Here is a 22,472-nt window from a genome sequence, read left to right as displayed (position 1 = left end):
CTTCTTTGCACAAGACAGAACATAAACCAGGAATGGTAAAATATGACTGGCAGGTGCAAGGGTCAAAATCTGCGTTGTATCAATCAATTAAAAAAAAAAAAAAACTTGATACTTTAAGGTACTAAATAATGTAGAACAATAATAGCTGGACTGATTTGAAAAATTGATACTGTCAGGGTTACTTAAGGCTTTTACCCCCTGAGGCCCAGAGATCGACTGAAGCCCCACCAAGACTCTTAACAGACAATTTATGGCACAACGTGTGTTTTTTTTCTGTGAAGCTTTGACACCCAGCGAGATTTAGAAGCCGAATATACTTGGAAGAGATTTAAAGCGACAACCACATGGAACATGACAGATGAACGAATGCTTTTACAGTTACATTGTTAATAACCATAAATCAAAGCAAAAAAAAAAAAAAAATTATGTTGGGGAATTAAAAAGTATGCCAAAGCAGGTTGGGACAAATGGCTGCACATGTATATTTAATGGAAAAACCCCCAAAGAAAGAAGTTTAAATTGGGACTTGTGATTGGCATTCTATCTTACAAAGTTTTCTCCCGTAACCAGTACACTGTGATCACAAACACCTTCCTCATAAACTTCTTGTTTGTCGTATTTATTCAATCAGTTTGAAAGCGTTTTGGCCCTGAGTAAACAGCCAGGGACCATCTGTTGAAGTAGGGGGGGGGAGAGAGGTAGTGGGTTCGGGGCCGGAGATAAACAGCCATAAATCAGGGGTCTGACAGTGGCAGTGCTGCTGATATACGACAGGCAGGCATAAGGGCCCGGCAGCTCAGCGAAGGACGCGCAGCCCAAGACAAATACTTGGGCCTGTCTGCAAGGAAAGACAGCCAATGAAAAATAATCATTATTTTTCTAATGTGAAGGGTTGGCCATCGTTAGAGGACGCCACTTCATTGATGCATCAACACTATAGGTTGTGTTTAGTCTGAGACCATGATGAGCAAGGTGGAGGTATTCCGTCTCTGTCAGGAAAAAGGAAGGTAAGATTAGAGGATGCTTTGTGCTGAGAGGTGCGCAAATTGGAAAAGAAGTGGAATGGCTTTGAATATGTTGCACAAAATAGAAAAAAATATGTCTGTTGGCCACTAAGGCTACATTTACAGCATGTCTTCATCCTAAATTCCAATTTTCTTTTTTTGCTTGGTCAGTCCTTTTATTTTGTGTCGTTCATTCTTCGGAATGAGTGACATAAAGTAGACTGCTATACATCTTTATCCAGCTATTTAAATAAACATTTTGCTGTCAAAGTGAGCGAAAATAATTAGCATAGTGTAATTCAAGCGCAAGGCGTACATATGTGCGTCGTGCATTTTTGTTTGTGTGCAGAATAAGTTATGAATATCCAAAAGTGAACTTGAATACTTATTCAAAATAAGTATTTTATTCTAGAAATGCACATCCCAGATAAGCAAATTATTCCCAATTGAATTAGAGTGTAAAACAGCAAGCAAGAAAAGAAATGCTGGAGTAAAAGCTCATTCATAGCTATCAGAAAAACTGTAATAATATTAGCTTAAATATCAATAATATCAATACCTTGCCCAACAGCAAGAAGAGCTGGCTTTTTTAGGAACAAGTTTTATGCAGACAAAACAGTCCTTGCTTGAGAAGTGCCGCTTTAAAATGACTTTGTGCATTACTGCCACCTGGTGGTAGTGGTAGCAGCGCATTGCTACCAAGTATGAGAACGAGGTGGTTTTCGGTTCTGTGGAACTCTGGTCTGTTTCACCTACAGTGGGAATGTAAACAGACCACTTGGAAAAACAAAAAAGTCAAGCGATCCAAACAAAAGACATATATTATGCAAACTTTTATGTGGCTTGAAAACATCTAATTCCTTGCTCTCCATTTATGTGTCCACATTAGAAGATTATGATGCCACTTTCCACTGTGATTATTGGTAATGTTGAGTTTATCTAATGTCTAAAAGGCAAATCACTGACTTGTGTGCTGGGTAAGTTCTTGTCATAGCACACAAAAATGAGCACCACGGAAACTGTCTTGCCAGAATGGTCTCAGTTTAGAAGGTAAACCAAAAGAAATGAAGGTGTGAAATTTTTCTGGATTTTTCCAAAAAAAGCCCTCAGACTAACCTGATTTGAAAGATCACTTTAAGACACTTTAAGACATATGCTATTTTAGATACTACTGATATATATTATAGCTAATATAAAGAATGTACAGGCTATGTTTTCTCTTACTGACTTGAAGGGCTGGTTTACAGTACCTAATCATGTCCTCTTCCCAAGAACTTAGATGTAATTATTACCTTATCATTTTGGTAGCACAGACAACAATCTCCCACTAGCACAGTGCTAATTGCTGCCTTATTGACTACCTCATTCCTTTGTGCTTACATAATTCAACACCCATCATTAACCTGAGAACTCAAAGAACCTCACATTTACTTACATCTGTGAGCTTTTCCATCTATTTTAAAGTTCCTAGTTCAAAGGATTGGACAAACCGTGGTCAAATGTGTCAGGTTTGAGAATGATCTGCGACCATGGCCAGTCTCCTGATGTGGAGTGACAAGGTCGGCTCATTTTTCTGGGCCTGCTGCGTTCCTAATGGTTTCCTTGACAAAGGCTTGACTTCCATCAGCGGCTAAGCTAAACAAAGGCCTGGTCCCTCAGGAGTCTGCAGCATCAGCTTGACAGACATGATGGATCATTGGATCACATTGACCCTGACAAATCGGACCACAGTATCAGCTCTCACTGTTAGAGAACTGTGTTCCATGGAACTAATGAAGAGACTTGGACAATAAAGTAAGACTGGAAGTAGTTTAGTGAAGGCCTTTGTGGGACAAGAGACTGACCAAAAGTCCTTTGATAAACAGTAAATAATTATCTGGCCTTTTGTAGCTATGACCACCACCAGAGAGCAGCCAATAATATCACCAGCACATCATAACTTAGTAAATAGTTGAAACGGTTCTAATTATGTCAAAAGTTGTGCCACTTATTTCAGCCTGACAAAAAACCTGGTAAGGTTGAATACCAGATGAAAGCTCTTCAAAACTCATCATGTGTGTATTCAGAGATGGTTCCAAAGAGTGGTAATTGGTACTAGCTTGCTTATTCACTTCTTCCATGGCTCAACATAAAAATATAAGTAGATTTCAGCAGTTTCTAAAATACTCAATCAGTCTCGGTTGCACAAACAACTATGCCACGTTTAAAGTCACTTTAATCTGTTTCTCCTCCATTCATATGAACTTGAGCAACTCGTCTTCATTATGTCCAAATCCCTAAACAAGTTGCTGCCATGCCATTTTGTGCTATTTGTGTTAATACACAGCTGAACACCTGATAAAGTGCACCTTGTAAATAGTTCAAAGGCTTTAATTCGGGACCATTTCTCTCTACTATGGCTATAAAGTAGGAACCACATGTTTTATAGACAAAACACCTCTACTAAAGCAGGAAATGGACTATTACTCAAACAAAGCAATCAGCTCAGCTAGAAACAAGCCATGTAAGATCTTAATAATATGAAAAGGAGTTTGACTGACACTGGGTGGCTGCTTTTGAACTGCTGTGAAGCAGGAACATGAAGGGGATGCTGGGCAGCTGCTTACGAGGATGATCTAAGGACATTCACTAGACTAAACAATGACCAGAGTGGATTTCAAACAGGGCGTTTTACAGGCTGGACCTGGGAGGACGGAAAAATGAGCACTCTGTTGTTGCAAAAGTTCTGAGGCTGGATATATTATTCTGGAAAGGGCTTGTCTTGTTTTCAAAAGGCCACATAAACCCTTGACAGTACCCTCTCTTTAGCGCTTACGCCTCAAAGCTCCAAAGTAACATGAGCATACAAGGGAGGAGAAAACCCCAGCTATCTTTTTGTCCAGTGCTAACCCTGATATTTCCATGGCATCCACATCACATCTTTCTCTGTGGTTTGTTTCCTAGAGCTTGATAGAAGAGTCCCCCCTCTTTCTCAGTTGTAACCATCTCCAGTTCAGGGTCTTTAGCTTTTCCAGTCACCTTAGCTTTTTCCACCACTTGGCTATCATGTGCTCGAAATTCTTTTCTTCTCCCTCTGCCCACATCAAAACCTTGGACAAGGATCACTGGAACATTCCCGGACAGCTCACGGAGAACACCTGCGTGCGCATGAGTGCCGGCAGTGTACATGTCCATTTGTTAATACAGTGTGATGTGTACATGGATTCTTGAGTAACTACAGAGAAAATGTATTCGGATCCTCTCTTCAAATCTCTTCCTCACTCTCTCTCCAGATTTCACATCCTCTTCCACATCAGAGGCACGGATAAAGAAGCAGTGTGCGCTCGGCGGTAGCCGAGCTGCAGCTTGACATGACGTTAATTCCTCTGAAGTAGCACTTGATCTTTGGCGGGACATTTCTTGTGCAACAGAGCAGCAAGTCCAAAAGCTTCAGTTGCTAAATAAATTAAAAGGAATTCAGCTTGATTCCTGCGCACCTCTTAGTTAAGCTGGGCCCAACTACACATCGTGGTGGTCGTAACTCCTAAGAGTGTAATGTTTTCTTTTGTGTATCTCCCAGGCATAATGTGAGCACTAAAGGCGGCTTGAGTTAGGTTAGGGGGGTAAGGGTTGCGGGGCCCCCCAGGGGAGCAAGTCTTTGCTGACATGGGAAGCCATAAATAAGGGCCTGGGGCGTAATGCCATGTCATGCGTCATTTGGGCCAGTGAGGAGTGCTTTATCCCCCTCCCACCACTAAGCTGCTGAGCATGGCACCTCCTAGGGTGTAATACAAAACACATGGGCAGAGGGCGAGGGGCAGGAGCACCTCAGCGTACTGCACTGCTGCCTTGTCAGCACCGAAGTCCAGAGAATAAGCAGACACAAGCGGCCTCTATGATAACACCGGTACAGTACTTTGTCACAATATAAGTTTGTCAGGGAAACTGATAACATCACATTCCTATCAAATGATATCAAAAAATAAAACATGAAGCAAGCTTAACTGCTAAAACCTGTTAGCAATTATACTGGGTAAGTACTAATAAGCATAAATAATGAAGTGTTACTTAAGGCTGCTATTGGACAGTATTACTGTGTAGCAGTGCATGAAGCTTGTTATTTTCAGGATCAGTGTGGTGTTTAAGATTGATGTCAAGATATCAAAAACTGTTTAAGGAGCTATTCGTGAGAAGAGAGATATATTTCGGCAGGTGTTGGTCATTTTGCTATTTTGTACTTCTGTAGATTTGGTCATTTCAACAGCCACAGCCTACACCTTGTGAATTTCCTTTAAATACTTCAATTGGCTTAGCCTCACCATTTTCTTTTAGCCATGGTTAACCATCTTTCTTCTAGAATTTATTGTATGGCTCCTATTCCTTCTGCTTAGCTTTATTTTTAATAAACGTTTATACAGCATTTAACATCCAACATCTTTTGCAATCTCCTTTGGGGCTTACTCTCCTAGTAGAGGGTGTATCGATTTGCTAACCAATTGTTAAGTCAAAAATATGCCAGTGAAAGCTTTGTCATAAACCTTTTGTATTGATCTGAATTTTTTTTATTTTTATTTCTTTACAGTTTATGAGAAACTGACTTTTGGATTTTCATCAGCTGTAAGCCATTAACATCAAATATATAAAAAATTAAATAACACATTATGTGTGTGTAATTAATTAATCCACATATCTGTTTCACATTTCAATTTAAATGAATGAAAAAACTCATATTTAGATAAAATGGAGGGAAAAAAACCCTTTCAAAAAAAAAAACCCTCTGTGAATGAGTTGCAGGTTAATAAAAACATTATAGGTTCACAAGTCCTGCCTATATTATTATATTTGCATTTCAGGGGAAGAAATAAAAACTTGGAAAAAAAAACCTCTACTGGTCAGTATTTCATTAGTCTTGATAAAAACGTATGCACTTTAAGAAAAACTAGATTGTCTGAGTTTTATCATTTGGCATTTAAATCTGAACTTTGCCCTTAAAACATTAAGCAGCTTAGGACTGCAATAATGAAAAATACTTTGGATGACAGAGTCTCTGATCAAGCAGAGAAAGTTGGTCATTTACACTTTCCCTTAAAGAGACGATGACACATTGTACTTGAGAAGAGAGCTCAACAGAGGAAGTTATGGGGAGCAACTGTCTGCCTGTTCATCTATTTTTAGTTTTGCTGATGAATAAGCATCCAAATATCTCTTGGGGGAAAAGATAAGGGGAATGAGAAAGGCATTAGCGATGGAGAAAAATGCCTAAGATGATATGGAGAATGAGGAGAAAACACACAGGTCAGTGAATCACCAGCATGCATCCACTGACTAAGCTGAAATATTTCCCAAAAAATTACCTCTTGGATCTTCACGTGAAACCACCCATTATACGCAATGCGAGTGACTGGGCGGACTATCCTAATATGACTCAAATGACCCGAAGCAATTTCATTATTAGCCTGCAAATCTTGTATGGATGATGAACAGAAAATCACATGGCTTCAAGAAGATTACCCTGCCTGTGAGTCATCGAAAGAGTTCAATATCAGGAAACGCTGAGAGGTCGAGGAAAGTTATGAAACGGTTTTTGAGGTTGGGACTTATGCCAGTCAGAGTCTCCCAGTGCTTCTGAGGCAATGTTACAGCACACCATACCCACCTGAAGAGATCCACTTTTCAATGCCAGAGGGAGAAGCTTCAATAATCCTGAACAATTGGACTCAGATTGCCCTGTGGGAGGTACAGAAAGCTTCAGGAAGAAAGGCCAGCCTTCAGACACTTGTCCTCTTATCAACCCAGAGATATTGATCAGCCCCAGGGGGTGCTCCATTTCTCTTCTCTGCTTGCCAGTTTCTGGGCCCCTTTTCTGTTTTTCCTTGTTGCGGCAGAGATAAAATGGCGTGTGTCATATAATCGCTCATTTACTGATCATTTTTTCTCATATTGAATTAAAAAGGGCAAGCTCCACCGTCTGGCTGCGGGTCAGTGTGCCGCGGATTGGATGTGTAGTAGTTTGTGGGGATCTAAATAAGATAGATGGGGATATTATTTCACAGTCAAAGTAAATATAATTTTTTTTTTTCTGCAGTAAATGCTTTAAGGAAAGTCAATGTCTAAAAGCCCAGTTTGTACAGATATGAAATACTGCAACAGCTCTCAAATGGTATCATTCCGGTGGTCAAATATCAATGGTACCTAATGCTTTAACAATAAGTTTAAATAATTTTTAGTTCAGTTGCTTAACAGCGTACCGCTATGGACATACAACTTTCACAATTGTTCAAAGGATGGCAATAAGTGAAATGAAAGAGAAAAAAAAGGATGAATTATCCAGCTGGGATAAACTCTTCGCACACCAAATTTGTCAAGGTCAAAATATCACCTTTATCAAATTGTGCCACCATTTTGTATCTACGTGTTATTTTGTACCATTTTTCAGTCTTGTGAAAAATGACTATTATATTTGTCCAAACCAAAAACTGTCTAAAAGCCCTGTTGGTGGTAGATATTGCTTATTGGAATCACATAACCACAGTTCCATAAAACAGACTATGAACAGATATTGGAAAATTAATCAAAAAAGTCTGTTCTGAAAGTTGGTACAAAGCATCCCCCTTGCAGGTATAAAATTATGCAGAAAGCCGCACTTCATGTCCTCAGATGTTTGCTATGGAACAATGATTGAAACAAAAGTACAAATGCGGGAAAATGGCCAGCACCCCGGTCTTACTACAGGGTTCTTTGTCTGTTGTGTGTTTTATATCTGCACACAAATATCAATGGGGAGCCCTGGCAATGGATAGGCAAGAGAAACAGTTTGTAACAGTGGATTTGCTGAGGAGCGGATTGGGGGGGAAGAAAGCAGTAGCCTTTACAGTAATGCTTAATGTGATTCAACCCATATGACCTTTGATTAACACCTTGAGCAAAATTTGTTCCAAGTTAGCATTTTCTCCGAGTTTGCATATCAAGAATAGCACTGTAGCTGCTGACTTTTTAAGAACCTTTTGGAATTGCAGGATAATTTAAGTTTAAACTTTAGGCTAACAAAATCAGTTTTTGTTAAGATTTACAAGATAGACTCAAAAGAGTCAGAAAAAAATAAAGAGAAACTCAGGAAGGTTGTATTTGTTAGGGTTAGTGCCATCAAAGTCAGGCTAAGCTTACAGTGACGACTACCAGCTGCATGCAATAACCTGCAACCCTCCATCATGACCTTTATATATATTTTTTGGAGTTAGACACATCACTGTGCCCTAGACTGGGTGTCTAGTGGACAAAGGTATCTGGTAAGAAGAGAGGACACACAGACAGCATTTTACATCCCATACTTCTCGTTTCTCTCCCTTGTGGCTCCCTTAGCTCCGTTTTTTTTTGTGTGTGTGTTTTGATCACTTAGCATGCACAAGGGACACGCCTGTAAAACTTGCTGTGTTGTAATTTGCAATGAATCCCCCCAGAACCTATGAGTGGTTTTCATTACCCAGCATGCTCTCCAGGCTCATAAGACATGCAGAGACATTTCATCTTCTATAGGAATTTGATGGGAGAGACTGAGACCCACCGTGTCAAGGCCCTTGAAGTGTTATGAAAACTCCAGCGTGTTTCTTTGGTAACTGATAGCGTGAAGTGCAGATACAAATTATGCTTAAAGCGTGTTTACTAAAAACAATAAATTCCAGCATGCTTATATCAATAGGAAAACTTCGGTGGCTAGAACATCTTGAGTCGAGTTATCATGATCAGGTCAGCTAGGCCTAAGGATGGATAGTAATGAGGAAATGCTTTAAGCCTGCCATCGCTTAGTTATATTAAAGTAGGCAAAGGTTGTCACAAAGTGTTCATAAACAACAGGGATAAATCTGTAAGGGCTAAAAAAAAAAAAAAAAAAAAAAAAAAAAAAGCACTGCTAGGTATTCTGCCTGCAAACAGCAGCGTGATCCAAGGCCAGACGGAGTCGCTGACATGTTAAGGAATCACAGATTGACAGTGACTGGGTGGGCCTTGAGTAGAGAGTAAAAGCAGCATGACATGATCTCCTTCTGGCTGGCACGGGAAGTGAACTAAATCTCAGAAAATTGCACATAATTTGATTAAAAGGATAGGAGCTTTGAATGTGCTAGTTAAACTGCTTATGGGAGGCAGGAGTTTCTTCCATGCTCGACACGTCTGCGTGCACTCGAGAGCTGTCACGCGAACGCGGAGCGCGTTAGCTGAAATTCATTATTTACCAGTCACACTGCGATTTTTATCCAGCAAACCGGAGCGAGCAGACAGGTCTTTACGAGCCACCTCACACATTTTTACAGCATGGCAAACAAGACAGTAAACACCGAGACGGCGCTGCGCTTTAACATGCGATTAAGACAGAGGTAATTAGATAACGGTCAGTAAAACAGTGAGGAGGAATTGTAAAAGCAGGAGCGGAGACAGGACTGAGTGTGGGATCCATTAAGTCTCGGACACAGCATGCAGCTGACAAATGATCGCCTTTGGGTTTCTTATTTCTGCGGCGAAAATGCAAAAAACAGACACTCAAAGGTGAAAAAAAAAAAAAGAAAAAAGCAGACTAACCCTTCATCTCGTCTCACCGCACCTATGTCGTGGTTATTTCCATTAGACAGAGGTCAAGGTACTAATGGAGGACCTTGTGGCCTTGTATGCCTGTAGATCCCACCCTCCGACAAACACTGCAACCACCACCAGTCCCCTGTTCTCTTGTAAATCAAACGGACTTAATTCACACCGTCGGAGTCGTCCGATATTCGAGCCATGTCGTGTTTCACGGCCCTCGTGTAGGCTCACGTAGTCCCGTGTTTACTCATTAGACCGGAGGAAAAAAAGCAAATGTGGGAATGACGGCAAGAATCAAAGAGCTCAGAAAAGAAAGAGAAAATAACTAATGACCCCGGAGTTCATTGAAAAGCGAAGGCATGATGAGATGTCGTCTATCGGGGAAAAGCAGGTCTCCAAAATAAATGTTTATTCAGTAACTATGTTGGATTTGTTACAAATAAAACCATCCTGATAAAGTCATTACCTCATTGTTGGAAATTCACTGGGCATTAATTACTTTCCTTTGAACTACATATGTGGTTCTTTTCTTTATTGTGATGTAGAGGAAAGGCAAAGGATTGTGGCTTTTTAGTCTGCAATGCACACTTCATCACCTTCAGTTTTTTCTAAAATATTTCTTAATATAGAGCTTTTACAGGACAATACCGAAAACAACAAGGCTGGAGTTGAATGTTTTCTCTATTAGAAATATTAAATTCAAATGTTCAAGAACGACACAAAACAAACCCTTGGTTTAGAAACCTTGGTGTTTGTACATGGTAAAACAAATTCACTCAGAACCGTTAACATTTTCCTACTTATTAAATTCGAATTGGCATTATAAACCCTTAAATGTCCGGCTTAAAGTGTTTTAACGTTACAGTGAACCCCTAGCTATTTTGATTCAATATTCACAAATAGGCGAAAACCTTTATTATCACTTTCTCTAGAAAGTGATAATTATTTGTGGACATGTTTTATAGAGCCTATCTAGAATATTCAAAAGTAAACACCTTGGCAAGCGAAAGTACCAAAACACAATGCAACCCGATGCTATTTTGTTGTATATTAGCTTCTGTAGATGAGGGGTAGAACAATTAAACACCAAGAGATGGAAATATGAGAAAAATGTAATTACAAAGGCAATGAAAAATTTTGCTTTCCAGTAAAGTCAGGAAAGTTATGCACAGAATTACAAAAAAATCATTTAATGCAAAGAAGCTGAAGGCATTTTTTTCCTGAATGAATGTCACACAAAAAAACTGAAAAAACCCCCCATCAAAAACAGTTCAATAAAAAATGTGCTCCAAAAGATCAGACAAAGACAAAGACAATAAATAATAACCACGGCAGAAGGAGTCTTGAATAGACCATTTTTATTTGCTGCTTGACAAATAAATAAATAAAATATATTCAACTTTTTGTCATTTGGTTTGTGAATAGTTGAGAGGGAAAGTGATGCAATCAGTAAGTCAGCAGCTTACTGTTACCCTTATTTTCATGTTTATTGGCTGTTCGTGTGACAGATGAACCTAAACCTACAAATTCCAGAAAAAATATCATGCATTAAACTTGCTGCATCACCAGATCATAATCAGGAAAAGATATTTGCCTCACAGTGACTCAGCTGCACTGACCTTTTCGCCTCTTCCTGTGTTTCCTTCCTCTCACATTTATGCAGTTTACTTAATCTTCCCTTATTACTCCTAAATGCTAAGCGGCTGGGATGAATCTGCATGCAAATCAGAGTGCAAGTTGTCACTTGTGACTTTGTTTGCAGCAGAGCTTTTATGGGATAATGACGATAAAGTTCAAGGCACGCAGACACAATGGGGTGTTAACACATGACACCCGAGTCGTAACTTGTGTCTACCCCCGATGGGACCGACGCTTTTGGGCCTTCAGAATGTCTGATGTCGAAGGCCCGAGAATGAGTTGAAGTCCAGATGAGTGGGAGGTGGTTGCGGGGCAGAGACGGATAGGAAAACATTCCCCGGTCGCAAACCTCATCTCCATAAATCCAGACGCAGGCAGAGGGGTACGGACATGGGACAATAAATGACCAGTTAACTACTCCTAAACACTTTGGTTTTCTGTACGGATAGCTGCTGATATGGGTTCTGGAGGAACCTGAGACAGCACAAAAACCCGTCCTTGTAATCTCATTTTATGAAGTCAGCAAATCAACCAAGAAGCCTATTAACAACCAACAATAGTGGTCATTGTTTAGCAACTTAGCGCGTTTGCACTTAATATATCCGCTGTTTTTATGCCTCTGAGCCTAAACATGTTACCTAGCAATTACTGTCATAGCGTAATCTGTCTGTGATGAATGACTATTAAGTTTTTAACCACAAGATGTGTATCCCATATCAAGCGTTTTTCTTTCTTTTAATAAAGAAGATCGTCTTGCACATTTTCAAATAGGACTGACAGCACTGGATGTTGCTTTATTGAAATCCAATTCATGCATTTTATTGGAATTTAGGGGTGGAACAAGATATCTGACAGATTTATACAAATTGGTGTCATGATTTGGCACAACAGTTTGGCATAAGACTGACAGCGTCGCATTAAAATGGATTACATTTAAAGAACTCAAAGGAATACTCGGGGTTGCAAAGGTCGGTGATCGCAAAGGCTTTGAAGATAAACCTGCGACTTTTTTTTTTTTTTTTTGCGACGTGAGGTCAGTTACAATGAAACGAGAGTCGCATAATGCCGATTAAGAAACAAAGCCGGATTATAAACCTTTGAGGAGTGAAAACCGAGGCGAGTTTGCAGGAGAAAAGGTGATCTCCCTACAGGTGACAGATCTCACACGTTTTCGCTTGGGCGGGTGGGAAAGATAAAGCAGAGGGTTTGAAAAAAAAAAAGAAAAACATATTAATATGTGGTCCTTATCTGGGGGACCTTTTCAGCAAAGCGGACTATCACTCAGGATCAAATGACATTAAGGTAATGAGCCAGAGACACTACAAAGAGCGGTTGGTAGCAGCCCGGCTGGCTGATGCCTCCCACGGAGGTGATGAGTTAAGAAAGGTGTGATTGCTTTACAGACCTTTAGCCACACCAAATTTGCACGTGTGGGAAATCACACGTGCAGCCTGATGGCACTGAGGACAGCAAGGCCACTGCCAAACATCTTGTTCCTCTTAACAGGAATGTGATAATGAATCTAGCACCTTAGGTTGCCGTGAGGAATCACACATGACTGGCAGGTTTATAAACAACATGGGAAAGAGTGGTACACATTAAATACACATCTAAAATTCACAATGAAATTATAGTTAAAATATAGTTTTAGAATTGTTAATCAAAGTGGCTTTATTTTATTTATTATTTATTTTTTACTAACTATGTGATGGTTTTTTGTGATATAATTTCTAGAATCCAGTTTTTAGATATGCAACATTACATTGAATTTAATCTGAAGCAGCTGATGGATTTGCTCTATACAGTCAGGAACAGAGGAGTCTGATAATTCTGCACATATTTTTAATAATTCAAGAGATGCCATGTTAAAAACAAAACAAAATAATAATAAAAAAATATATGTCCAAACAACACATGAACTTTGAATCCAAAGTTTGTAATACGGTTTCATGTCGTGTCCCATCTTTAGTCCATTCTAATTATTTTTTTATTTTTATTTTTTTTAAATCTCTGATCCATCTGCAGTGTCTCTTGGTTTTCCAACACCAACAAACCTCAGCTGGTTTTATACTGAGATTAAATTCAAACAAAAGACTGAGTCTTCTTCCTAATCAGGCGACTTATGGATCTGATTAGGACAAGGATAAAAATGGGACTGAAAGGTAATGCAAGCCACACTTTTCAGATACTTTTATTTAGAAGCATTACCATACTGAAGGAAATGGACAAACTGGCGCAACATACTGAACACTAAGCAATATATGAGAAAAAGTTAATATTTAAAAAATTCAGACTAAATATCCATCACTATATACTAAATATTAGCCACTTTATTGTGTCATTTATCATATATATTGTACAGAAGTAAAAAAAAAAAAAGACATTCGATACTGTGGATGTTTTGCTCCACAGCGTGTCCACACTTTATAGACAAACTGACGTTCCAAAGGGCCACTTAAAGCTATCATCACATCCTTTAATGGCCAAGTTCATGTTTATTCTCTCCCCATAGGTCATCTCTTCCTGTAGCGTGCAAAAAAAAAGGAAGAAGAAAAAAAAGAAAAGAAAAACCCATCATGCCTATCCTCTATTTTCTCATTTCTTCTGCTCATCAATCTTCGGGATGCCCACTTAATCAGTTTCTGTCCAGTCTCCCCCTTTCCCGTCATCCCTCTCCAGTCGTTTACCCGTTCTTCTTCCTCCTCCATCATTCTTTCACTACTCCTCTCCTCTCCAGTCACCCTCTAATCTCTCGGTCTGAAAGGTGTTTCCTGAGGAGGGCACGCGGGAAGACAGGCGGGAGTGATGGATCACTCGGTGGACGCTTCACTTTGTCCTCACTCTGAGGCGGGAACAGGGTGGTGATGGGACGATAAAGTCCAGGCCTTGTTAAGCATTTATGGAAAGTTGGATCTTCCAGCTGCAGCTTTAAGTGGCGCTCCGCAGTGACTATTCTCAGTAATGTTTTGAATCGGGGCCTAAAGGAGTTTGCAGACTGGCTCGGCGCGTAGCAGCAACAGATGAATGCTCCCGCGAGCCAAATTCTTGGATCACTTCGCTCAGCTGCGGTTTGATGTCTGTCAAATGTTTAGTTTCATCTCCAAACTTCTTTTTTTTGGCTTGTTTTTAATCGTGCTTTTGAACTGGAAGGATGTTCAACAGAATACAGAGATGAAAACACCTCTTTGTCCCAATTTTTCCAGAACAGTCACGCAGCTGTCAATATCTCCATAAATAATACGCACTGACAGTTGCGCAACCTCGTTAATATCCAGACTTCACGTATGGGTTTAAAACTACAATAACAAAAATTAAAGGATTAATTCTAACAAGACTGGTTGCCTACTGAAAAAGAAAAGAAAAAACTTTCACATTTAAACCGTTGGATGTGGATATTTTCGGCATTTTAATGATTTAGGACACCTCCAGGTGCTGAGGTTGGTTACACAACACTGGTACATAAAGACGAGACAGGCGAGACAGATAAGCAGGGAGGAGAAGCCATCCGACAGCTGCCGGCCTGGTTGGGTAACACTCAGGCGGGACCCCCCGAGAAGAGCCCAGCCTGGGGTAACGTCTGCGGGGCAGTCGGGGAGGAAGACTTCAAACGCAAGGCTTGTTCAACCTCTGGCCCTCCGCAGCTCCCTCTCCCTCTGTTCTGCTCAGCTCCATGGGGGACTTCTGAAGACCTGGCCAGCAGTTGCCTTTTCTACTGGTCTCCGCTAGACTTTGCGAAGACTGGGTATCACTGCTGGTTTTCTAAAAGAAGTTCAAGCTACGGTGTGGTTTCACTTACAAATAGGTAAATAATAAACTCGTGCTCCTCAACGAATTTGTCCGAATGGGCCTGCGTCACCGAAAAGACAGGAGTAACAGACGTGCTTCTGTTTTTACGATTCTCAACGAATCAAAAATGAAACGTTTAAAGAGTATTTCTACTCGGTTCCCAGAGTCGAGGTTCTGTAGAACCGTCCGTTCCTTAAAGCTTAGATTTGTAGCTGAAATTTGGGCCGGGCTTTGCAAGAATTATTTGCGTGATGATCGGGTCCAGGTGGGCCTTCTGAAGTGTGTTTGACAAGACTGCAATACCACATTAATTTGCGTTAATCTACTTATTATAGCGAGTTGAGGACGTAATGTAAGTAGGATGCAGACTGCAACAAACGCTCAAGCAGCGGCGGAGATAATATCCTTCCAATCACACGTCCCAGATAATTTGCACTTGACTCACCCTGTGGTGAAAACAAGCAACAAGACTGAGTTGGGAGACGTTAAGCAAAAGCTAAAAGCGGGAGAAGTAACACTGCTTACTTAAATGGTGGTCTATATGTAGGGTTTACTTCGGGCCTATAATTAAAGTTAATCAGTCGGGTCGGATCAGGCTAGTTCAGGGTCGGGTTGGATTTCTTTAGGCCCAATCTAAACTCTACTGTTCCCGCAATATCACAAGTCTCTTAAGGCGTGACAGTAAGAACCTTTTCACGCCTGGAGCGGAAACAGCTTCACCCCGTATTTAGCTCCGTCATTCTTCCTGACAAATCTGAGCAGCTTCCCTGTTTATGTTTTTGGCACAGACTCTGAAAGTTGTGCTGTGGATTTCTGGATCCCCTCCAGAGGTTTGCAGTTGTGCCATACTCTCTCAATTTCCTGGTGATGGACAGAACCCAACTCGAGTTAGTCGCTCATCGTTTAGGATATTGTTTTAGAACTGCATCCTGCCATAAAAGGTCTCCACAATTTATCCTTTAAGTGTCAGCTGTGTTCCTTGGTCTCCATAATCTTGTTTGTCATCTAATGTTCTCTAGCAACCCTCTCAAGTCTTCCCAGAGCGGTTATGTGTATGGCGAGAATAATGGCAAACAAATGCACTGGATTGTAATTAGATATAATGGCGTAGATGAGGCAGCATATAAATACACTTCACAGTTTTCAGATTTTTATTAGTCAAGACTTAAAAACAACAATAATAATAAAAAACAAAACAAAGCAGAAAAACAAGACTTATTTGTCTCCCAAAATACCAATTATGGTTAGCGAGGAGTTTCATGTCGTTCTATCACATAAAACCCCAATAAAATAAATTACGGTTCAAGGAAGTAAGTAGGTACATTAGGGCAAAGAGTATTTTTGCATGTGGTTGTAAAAGTCAGGGGTGGGAAATGCAATAAAAGCAACAATGTGGCCGCCTAATTTCCCCTTCCTGCAAACATCATACCCACCTTCTGCATGATTACAGCCAAAAAGACCATTATGGAATGTCAGCATCTTGTAATCAAACACAGTTTTTACCAACAACTTCCTTAGGCTCTCTGCCGAGGCAACGTTTCTCCTACTTTAGGGAGGTTTTGTATTGGCAGAGGACTTGAGGGATTATCTGTGTGTTTACAGTGGTGTAAAGAAAGAGTCAAAGGTGCAGGTATGTGACCAGAACTGTGTTTTGGTGCAAGCAGGTTTGGCTCTGGGAGCGCGTTTTCACTACAATAAACCTACTTCTGTAAATTAAATCTTTTTTAATAGTTATGAAGATCTTTAAATTTACTGCAAAAAAAAACCCCAACAAAAAAAAACAACCAACCTAAAAGCATGTCAGCGACACGTTTTAATCCTGATGCAGGATGGCTAAAATATCAAATCAAATCAGTCAAAAAGTGCTCCTGCCGCAGGAGATCCATGTGGCCACAGCTGATGATCTGGGCGATTGGGGGTAGTGGGGGGCGACTCAGCTGAGGACGAATCTGCACGCAAAGCAGCCATAAACACCCCCAAATACACACAGATACACACAGGATCTGGTGGCAGACAACAGTCACCCTGTCATCTTCGATTGCGGGTCGCACATGTTGGGCCAGCAACACCTCGCACAAAGCAGAGTGGGCCTCGGCCCCCCTGGCGTCCCCCTGCCGCCATGTGGAGACTGCCAGAGAGTTATTTCAGCTCAAAAGAGCAAACACAGAAATCAGTCTGTCAAAAAGGCTCGCAGTGATGCCAAACGTCATTGTCTGCAGTTTATAATACACAAATGTGATTGGGGTTTTTACCTTGTCAGAGCGGGTGTAATAAAAAGGAGCAGAGCCAAAATGATGCAGAGCAACTTGCAGGTTTACGATAAACTGAGCTTCTAACACGAGGCCATCTGAGAACAAACCTGCATCTTAATATAGGAACTGAGGAACAGGAACAGGAAGCCTGTTTATCTTCTCACTCATGCGGATTATCTATTAAATCTATTAAACGTCTCTTCATTTCTGTTCCTATCAGACGGGCGGAAGTTTGAGGGAACTTTTTGAGCTTCAGGCTACTTTTCGAAGCCCGTAGGCTCACATGTGTTCGGCAGATGGCACGGAGTAAATGGCACGGATGTTTTTCAGCTGTATATATCTCTCACAGACCCTCCAAGAATGTCCGCACGAGGCCAAGCATTATGGGATCTGAGGGCTGCACTGTCTGCTGCCGGTAAGGGATTCAGTCTGTGGAGGTTTCATCTGGATAAAATGCAGACGACGTTTGTCATTAAGGTTAAGTCTCCAACAGCGACTTAACCTCAAGTCTCTGTTGATTCAATCTTTGACTGAATCAAAGATGGGTAAATATGTGATTCAGTCTGCTAGTTATTTGAAGATTTCCTTTAAGTGTCTTCCAAGCCTTAGGTCCGACTTACCTTCCTTCTTTTTTTTTTTTTTAAACTAACTTCGTCTCTCCATTATCTTCCTTATTTCGACCCTAAAATCAATTATTTTTTCCATTCTCTTTCCTTTACCTGTTTTTTCTTCCTTCCTTTGTTAGTTTTTATTGGTAATTGCAGTTTTGGAGGACCTCATGCATTGGCAGAGAGCTTCACAGAAAAAAAAAAAAATTAAATCTGCCTTAAATTGTCACAGTTAACACAGCTGAAAAAAAATCCAGGATTTTTCTTGTGTGACAAATTTCATAGGTATAAAATAAAGTAACACACAAGAAAAAATGGGTGTGAGTACATATTTCTTACAATACATCCTATATTGCATCACATCTTGTGTCATATTTTTGATACAGCAAAAAAAAACAAAAAAAAAAACACAAAAGGCTTTAGGTCAATTTCAGTGCAACTCCTCCTAATTGCCTGTCTCATTATTTCTAGGGAACTTAAGTTTGACCTATGAATCAATCGGGCAGCCACAGAAACAGGCTTCATCCCCTTCAATTCTATTACAGCTTTGAAAAAAAGACGGCGATTATACAGAAGACACACAAGAGCTATTAGTTGAAAACTTCACACACACTACATGATCCACTGAAGGCTGGAGCATTTCTCAGGTCCTCTCAGGTGGATTTTTAAAAAATATATCTCAACCATGATTCGTCTGTTTATTGATTTTTACTTTTTTGTCTACTACTTGTTTCCTTTGTTGGGTAAAATTACTGAAGGAGAAATTACAACAACAAAAAAAAAAGATATCCGTGTAAGTAAATTACCATTTAAAAAGGGTAGAGAACTATTTATCAATAACGTGTTCAAATAAGAAAATTCAGGCTTCCTTCCTCAGAAAGGACAGCACATCTAACGTGTCTTTAATAAAAAGATAACCATTGCATATTAAAAGCAAAAAAACAGGAACACACAGAGAAACTGAATATAGTTAATATGATTCACGAAGAAACAATGATTCGGGTTCTACTTTCTGAAACCGACAAATGACTAATGAGTGTTTTTTTTTGTACATGTTTGCAAACTCATTCATACATGCATATTTTTACAGAGAGAGATGAACAGAGGATTTCCTTCGGCAAGAGATCTCTATCAGTTACTCCCATCAACGTGACGTAAATCTCCACGGAAGTGCAGATAAGCTGCAGGAACCCCCACTCCCCCGCCCCCCGGACACGTCCAGGTTGACTCCGGCTGAGCTGTCACAGGTTAGCGTGTGTGCAGCTCCCGCAGGCTCCAGGAAAGGGATAATCTGATGTTTGATCAGTTGTTAGTGAAGCGATCCCCTGGTCTATCTCATCAAATTTACAGCATCTACCTGCAGAGATCCATTTGCAAAGCGAGCGTGGCCGAGAGAGTGGGTGACAAGGGTTGCACGTGTCCCGGAAAACGCGTGGAAATCTGATAAATTGTGGATTTTAAGTGCCACATAAACAAAAAGCTTCATGATGCGTAAGCCACAAATATCAAAAATAGGAAATGAAAGGCTTGCAATTTGTCACTATGTGCAGTAATCTACATATCTATACATCTAAATGTAAGGTTTGTTTGAAATAAATAAAGCATTATATATTATTTTGTGTAAGTCCTCCAAAAAATATTATATTACACTACACAACACTTCTTCACAACATTACATTTTTTTTAGATGTACTTGCAAATTGCTTAAGTTATTAAAACCATAATCTATTTTATTGGGAGTTTATGTGGCAGACCAGCACAAAGTAAATAGATTGTTTCCACATCTGTTTCCAAATAAAAATCTTGGACGTGTGTGATATATTTGTATGTAGTCAGTATAGAAAAACAATCATTGGCCATTGTCTACCAGCCTGAGAAATCTAATTGAAATATTTTAATTTCTTTTTTGATTATTGTTTGCAAAATAACCCAAGTTCAGTCAGACTTAACAGAGATGGTCAGTAAATAAATAAAAAAGTACATTTACCTCTGGGCTTTGGACTACTTTAGAAGCACAATAGGAATTGATCTAAAACATTTAATCGGAGCTCTAAATGCAAGTCCAGTTAAGTCTCAGGTGTTTTGCAGCACTTAACAGCTATTTCTTCCAGGAGTGTTCTGTATCTGGTTTCATCCATCTTCACATCCAACCAGCTTCCCTTTCCCCACAGAAGCAGTACAACACAGCATGATGCTGCCATCACCACATGGAATATTGGGAATCACCCCCACACAAACCACAGTATATGTTTTTTTTCTTTCTTAGATTTCTTTGGCACTAGTAGACTTTATCAATCAGTAATCTGAAAGATGGGGAAATTCGTGCTGCAACTGATCCAAGTCTGGGAACTGAACCAGGAAAGCTCTACAGACGACTACAGTGAGTTCCCCGAGCGTAGCATGGACAGAAATTCTCAACACTTTTCAAATGTTTATTTTATTATTTAAAATGTCAAATAACCCCGGTCCTTTTTTTCTTTCCGCACCGCTTTGTGTTCACCTGCACCCATTAAAGCAAATTTGTGACGTGTGAGAAAATGTAGAAAAGCTCAAAGCCCAATCATTATATATTTTTTGCAACATACCGCATTTCCAATATTTCTGTGGACCCGACAAAATGAGCGACGCCTTGAGGTCTGTTGGTATGGCAGGATTTCAAGGGCTGCTGACGTTGACCCCTTATTGTTAGATGCTCCCTTTGTGGTCGAACTCGCCACTGTACTGAGCGAAGGAAAAGAAAGGCCTTCTCTAACAGTCGGTCATGCCCCAGTGCTCCTGGCAACAACAGGTCCCAAGGACGCAGACCTGCCTGCCCTATATTGGCTCGGCTCTCCATTAGCGTTGGCGACACCAGCCCCCTGTCAGCTGTCCCATTCGGGGCCGGGCCGGCCCTTTATTAAAGCTTTGATGGCCGCTGAACAAAGGGGCGTCCTATGTTTAGATGATAGAATGTAAGCAACTGGTTTTCTGCTTGGGCAACGCAAGACAAAGAGCCTCCTTCTGAATACAGCGGAGTACGCAAGCGAGAATGAGTGAGAAAACTGGAGAGGGAGGAAGGAAGAGAAAAAAAAAAAAGGAGGAATTTGCCCTAAACTTGGGAAGAAATAACAGATTTCTGCGTGAGGGTTACTTTGATGGCATGGAAAAACTTCGCAGGTGGCCATGACGCTTTGAGAGTAACGGTTAAAGTCCCAGAACCCTAAGAGTAAATATTATTATGGTTTGTTAAGCTGGAAAATCAAAACTGAAGTGTAAAATGTCTGCAGTACAAATTTACTATGTAATCAACTACATATAAACCAAACAATAAGTAAACTTTTTGTACTGCTTTACATTGACTAACGGCTTATATTTATAAACTACAATGGCCTTTTTTAAATGAATTACAAAGTGTCTTTAGCTAAATGTGTAGCAATTCCAAATTAATATTGTATATTAAAATGTTGCTTCTTTTTGCTGTCACACATTTTTTTTCTGTTTTTACATTAAAGATACTAAAAGTGATAAAAAAAAATGAATGTCATATCTCTGAAATACAATAAGGAAAACAGTCCAATACCAATAACTGCTGTATTTGTCCTTTTTCTTTCTTTTCACCCCAAAACTATGTTAAAGCCACAAAAAAGGGAAACAATAAGATCCTGAGATTATATATCTTTAGTTATTTACAAAAACTGTTATTCAAAAAAAACAAAAAAACTGCAGTTGCTAGGTAGACTCTCTTTCTCTGTCCATACAAACTGAATGGAGCAAAGCATTTCTTTTTTTTTTCTATCCACTCCCAATAATTTGTGTGGTTGCATTAAACATGCAAGGGGCCCCAACTGTCAGCTCGTATGTTTGTTTTGCTCACATACCTGGTCATGGCTGGCTTGTAGGGTGCTCCCGGTGCCGTGGAAAGTCATTTGCACTGGGGACAAGGTCAGATAGGTCACAAAATCCTTCCCACTCTGCGCGTCGCTGTACTGCACCTGAAAAAAGTAACAAACGAATTCAGCAGCGAGTAGAGAAATAAAAACACGACAATTCCCTCAAAAAAAAAGCGCTTTGAGGTTGCATTTTGTATCATAGACCAACACAGTAGAGAACATGAATGGAAAAATGGAAATGCTTTTAAAAATGGTTTACAAATATTGGTGAAAATCTTAACCAAATTGTATGTGTTTCTATTACAAAGCCTGTGATTTATATGACTAAGTCAATTAACTGCATGACAAATTCTAAAGAGCTAAATAATTTTCATTTTGTTTATAAATTTTTTAAGGGTAATTTTGTTTCCACATTTGAGAAATTATAATCCAATGTATACATGGTTTCCATTGTGTTTTAAAAATTTATTTCCATTTTATTTATTATTTTTAGTTGGGGTTTATTTTGCATTCTTTGCTAAATGAAATTATATTGGTCTTTGAGAGAGTGAACTCGCATTATTATGCCATTAGCAGTACATTACTTGAAAATGATCTCAAAATAACAATATCATTGTTTATTGCAATAATCACTGGGACAATACATGGTCCAACAAAATTTGTTACCATGACAGGCCTATGCATTACTCTAATGCCTTTACATCAAATATCAAATTCACCAAAAACACTTTTTTTGATTTTAATTATCAGCTTTCTTTCACTTCA

The 22,472-nt window shown here is 39.8% G+C and overlaps 1 protein-coding gene and 1 long non-coding RNA gene across 2 annotated transcripts in view; one reads left to right on the top strand and one right to left on the bottom strand.

Moving 5' to 3' along the window:
* stau2 (staufen double-stranded RNA binding protein 2) overlaps positions 1-22,472 on the bottom strand; it is an 87,974-nt gene that overhangs the window by 5,306 nt on the left and 60,196 nt on the right. Inside the window, exon 13 of the mRNA XM_081601362.1 lies at positions 21,696-21,809. Coding sequence (XP_081457488.1) covers positions 21,696-21,809 — 114 coding nt within the window. The remainder of the gene's footprint in view (positions 1-21,695; positions 21,810-22,472) is intronic.
* LOC145549328 (uncharacterized) lies at positions 11,981-21,701 on the top strand. Its single transcript, XR_014085256.1, has 3 exons — positions 11,981-14,994; positions 17,580-17,645; positions 18,929-21,701. It is a non-coding gene; the product is annotated as an uncharacterized LOC145549328 (long non-coding RNA).

Source organism: Poecilia reticulata, chromosome 20 (genome assembly GCF_904066995.2).
Source record: "Poecilia reticulata chromosome 20, P_reticulata-male-v2, whole genome shotgun sequence".
NCBI lineage: Eukaryota > Metazoa > Chordata > Actinopteri > Cyprinodontiformes > Poeciliidae > Poecilia > Poecilia reticulata.
This window is presented reverse-complemented; position numbering and strand designations above follow the sequence as displayed.